The sequence below is a fragment of the Coptis chinensis genome, chromosome 1 (genome assembly GCF_015680905.1).
Source record: "Coptis chinensis isolate HL-2020 chromosome 1, ASM1568090v1, whole genome shotgun sequence".
In the NCBI taxonomy this organism is placed as follows: domain Eukaryota; kingdom Viridiplantae; phylum Streptophyta; class Magnoliopsida; order Ranunculales; family Ranunculaceae; genus Coptis; species Coptis chinensis.
Genome location: NC_141456.1, coordinates 38,756,473 through 38,760,856, shown reverse-complemented (window position 1 = coordinate 38,760,856; position 4,384 = coordinate 38,756,473). Strand labels below are relative to the sequence as shown.

The 4,384-nt window shown below is 43.3% G+C and overlaps 1 protein-coding gene across 1 annotated transcript; it reads right to left on the bottom strand.

Annotated features, from left to right (window-relative positions):
- Positions 1-3,922: 3,922 nt before the first annotated feature.
- On the bottom strand, positions 3,923-4,384 carry LOC147523907 (uncharacterized). The gene has a single exon (XM_086572814.1). The coding sequence runs from the start codon at positions 4,382-4,384 to the stop codon at positions 3,923-3,925; it is 462 nt and encodes a 153-aa protein (XP_086428940.1).

Here is a 4,384-nt window from a genome sequence, read left to right as displayed (position 1 = left end):
GGTGGAATTGGAGCTAAACGAGCCGAGTTTTACCATGCTCAAGCTCAGCTCGTTAATTATATGAGTTTTAAATTGAGCTCGAGCTCAACTCATATAATTAAACGAGCGAGCTCAAGCTCAACTTAAACGAGCCGAACCCGAGTGGCTCGGTTATTTTACACTACAAATATACTATTTGATGAGCTAAACGAGCCAAGCTTCATCAAGCTCATTTGTTACATGAGCTTTAATTTGAGCTCGAGCTCAGCCCATATAGTTAAACGAGTGAACTCGAGCAGAGCTAAACGAGCCGAATTCAAGCCCGGCACAAATTCCACCCTTAGTCATATCATTGAACTAGTCTTAGAACTTGGTTAGGAAATGGGATCCTTTTGCACAGGTTCAATGTTTGGTGCACTAGCAAGAAGTCTAGACCACATGTGGTGTGCCTAAAACCTTGGTGTAGTGATTGTAAAATGTCCCCACTTCTTTTTAAATGAAGAAGAGCTATGCGCCTATGCTCTCAGAGTCTCTGTGTCTCAGACTCTCAGGTTGAATAAGGTTAGAAACATGGATAATTGCCTGAATCGGCCATGATAAATCCACATTGTTCTCCAACCGGCCATATCTTCTAATTTTGACTTTTTCAACGGGTTTTTGACCCTTTTGCCCTTCCTTACAACACTCTCTTTCCTCTACCACACTCTCTCTCCTCTACAAACACACTCTCTCTTCTCTTGTACTTCTGATGTTGACATGCACAGTGATAATTATCCGTTAGATTCTCTTAGCGATACGTACTAGCGATTAATGACCGTTGGATTTCAACCCAGTAAAAATGAAAACGAACTTTAGCTATTGTGAGATCAAGAACCAGCAACTTATGGATCTACTATCAGCAACTTTTACGTTGTTTTTGTAATTCAAAGACGAGACAATATTTACCTCGTTTTTTGTGCCAACCTCAAAAAGTTTTTACAAAGCTCCAAAGCTACACTTTTTTCTCTGGGTTCTTCTTTTTTAATCCTCTACTCTGTCTTCTCCTTTTCAATTTTTCTAAGGATTGTGATGGATGAAAAGAACTCAAACCTCGATAATGGTCAATTTTGATGTTTGTTTAGTTGTCTTTAGTGTTGGTTTGTTTCTTTTTTTTTGAAGCATTTAGAGGTTAGGCAGACCTCGACCTGTATTAAAAGAAAAAACTCATGTTCTCAAGTACAGTTTCCCTTGTGCATCCTCCTCTACTATTTCGGATAGTTCATAGTCTACAGGAGGTAGGAAATACAAAATTGAATCCTCATGTTCCTTGCTTAGCTTAGTGAAGTAGTCAGCAACTCGATTTGCTTCCCTGAACACATGCTTGAAATCTATCCATTCAAAATGTAACTTTAAGCGGTCAATAGCAGCCACTATGTTAAGGCAGTACCAAGGTGGCTCCTCCGTACCGATAATAGCTCCCTCGCTCCCTTCGAAGTCCGAGCATACACTAATTCATCTCGGTCCTATCTGGATTGCTCCCTTCATACCAGCCTCAATTGCCAGCAACTCCTGGGTGATAACCGATCTTTTAGTCGAGCTCCCTGTAAATGCTAGTTTGACGGCACCAAACTCATCTCGAATAACACCACCATAACCATTAACGTCTTCTGAGACTGCCCCATCCGTGTTGACTAGTAAATCCCCTGGTTGCGGCTTGGACCATTTGCACCATACTGGGGCACGAGTTGTGTAATGAACTTGGATACCGATCCTGTCCAGTAGAACCTTGGCAGCCACTGTGTCAGGCACTTCAGCCAACATAATTTGAAGATACGTCTTCATCTCCTTCTTGATCTTTGCACATACCTGCACCTCTGAGTGACTCTTCTGCTGAAATTTCCTCAAGTTCCTCTCTATCCAGATGGCATATATTGTGGCAGAGGTTACTGCTCTAGTAATTTCAGATACGATCGAGGCACGTACTACGACAAATCCTAAGGAGGCTATACCACTCGGCAGTCGACGCTTTCACCTGCGTGTTCAAACCCAGCCATCCTTTTACACTAGACCAAACCTCTTTTGTATACGGGCAATCGAAAAAGAGGTGTTTGGAATGCTCCCTAGAAGCATTGCAGAAGCCGCGTATCGAGTGATGGATAATTTTCTTCTTAACCAGTCGGTCCTGGGTGGGTAAGCAATTCGAAAATAACTGCCATCCAGTAAACGAGTGTTTCGGTATAACCAACTTACCCCAAACCACTCGATGCCATTTAACTCTTGGTCGGAGCTGTTTCAAAGACATGTACGCTGATTTGACAGTAAATCTGCCTGTAGAAGTCGGTGTCCAGATGACTTGGTCCTGCTGTAGCATATGATTTAATTCGGTGCCTTCAATCTTCTTCTTCAGCGCACTATCTGGCAGGCTAGAAACAATGTGATTCCACCTTCCATCGGAAATGAGATCACTAACCAAAGCATTGTGAGGAACCTGTAGCAGTTGAACTGCTTCATCCCAAAAAAAGAGTGGAGTGTCATGGCACCATGGGTCATGCCATACATATGTTTGCTCGCCTCTCGCTATCTGGTGCCTAACAACCTTCTGAGCAGCTTTGCGGGTCTTTAGGACATTCCTCCAGACCCATGAACAGTCCACTGGGATCGCCATCGTCCAGAAGTGTTGCTTCCTGACATGATGTTCAACTGTCCATTTGACCCATAAAGAGTCCTCATAGCTGGCTATCTTGAACACAAGGCCACAGTAGGTAGCCTTATTCCACATGCTAAGGTCCACAATACCCAATCCTCCCTGTTCTTTATCAATTCTAGTGAGGGTGTGACTAGCATGGTGCATCTTCGGTGTCATGTCTGGCCCTGCCCATAGGAATCTATTACAAATCTTAGCAATATCTCCCAAAGTTTTTTTGGGTAAAACAAACGTTCGAGCCCAGTAAACATGAAGAGAGGATAGGACTGATTAAATCAATTGGAGCCTTCCCGCATGAGAGAGCGACTTATTCTTCCAATTAGAAATATTCTTGGTGACCATTTCCGTCAGTGGCAGGCATTCTTTAATACCCATTCTTGCTGCAGTGAGAGGCAATCCTAGGTAAGTTATAGGGGGCTGTACCAGCTGCACTTCCATTATATCCACCAGTTCCTTTGCCTCGTGGTTACTCATGCTTTCAGCAAGGAGGGTGGTCTTCTGTCTACTTAGCTTTAGACCAGTGCACTCAGAGAAATCATCAATAACCTTCTTCACTGCCCTCACTGTCTTTTCATCCCCTTTACAGAACACCAGGACGTCATCGAAAAAACTCAGATGCGTAATGTCCAGTTTCTTGCATTTAGAGTGGTAAGAAATTTCTTTCACCATAACACTCCGATTCAGCATTCCACCAAATACCTCCATGACAAGGACAAACAGATACGGTGATATAGGATCCCCTTGTCTAAGGCCCCTACAGCTAGCAAAGTAACCCTGTGGTGTACCATTAACTATAATAGAATAGTACGGAGAGGAATAGCACATCTTTGTCCACTCAATGAACTTCTCATGGAATCTGAATCTCGCCATTACTTTCTCAATAGTCTGCCAGTTGACTGTATCATATGCTTTGGTAATATCAATCTTGATGGAGCATCTAGTAGTCCCGTGTGCTCGATTATAGCTTCTGATAAGCTCATGAGCCAGCAGGAGGTTATCTTGTATCGATCTGCCAGGGATGAATGCCGATTGTTGCATGGAAATGATGTCGGACATATACGGCTTCATTCTGTTAGTGAGAAGCTTAGATACACACTTATAGATGACATTGCAGCAGGCAATAGGTCTGAACTCTTCTACTCTTGAAGGCGTTGCACATTTAGGGATGAGGCTGATGTGGGTAGAGTTGACTCCTCTATTAATTGTCTTCAATGCAAACACAGAAGTAACAACTTTGACAAACTCCGCCTTCACATGCTGCTAATTCTTTTTGAAGAAAAAAGCATTGAACCCATCAGGCCCTGGGGCTTTATTATCTTCCAATTCAAACAAAGCTAGCTGTACTTCTGCTTCAGTAAAATCGAGCACCATCAAATCTGCCTCGTGTGTAGTGAGTACCCTTGGGAAGTGGAGCTCCTCCAGGCTAGCCGCATCACATAGAACCGGGGCAGGGTTCCCCAACAACCCTTTGTAGTAGTCTACAAATGCTTCTGATACTCCCACCTGACCCTCCCTCCTCAAACCAGTAGTATCCTGAATAGCCCATATAAGATTTCTGCCTTTCCTCTCTTTGAGCGTCCTGTGGAAAAATTCAGTGCATTTATCCCGTGATTTCATCCAAATACATTTAGTTCTATGTCGGAGATCCTCCCCTTCCATAATAATAAGCCGACAAAGAGTGGTTCTGGCTTCCTTCTCCCGTATGCTTAACAGACTATCCAT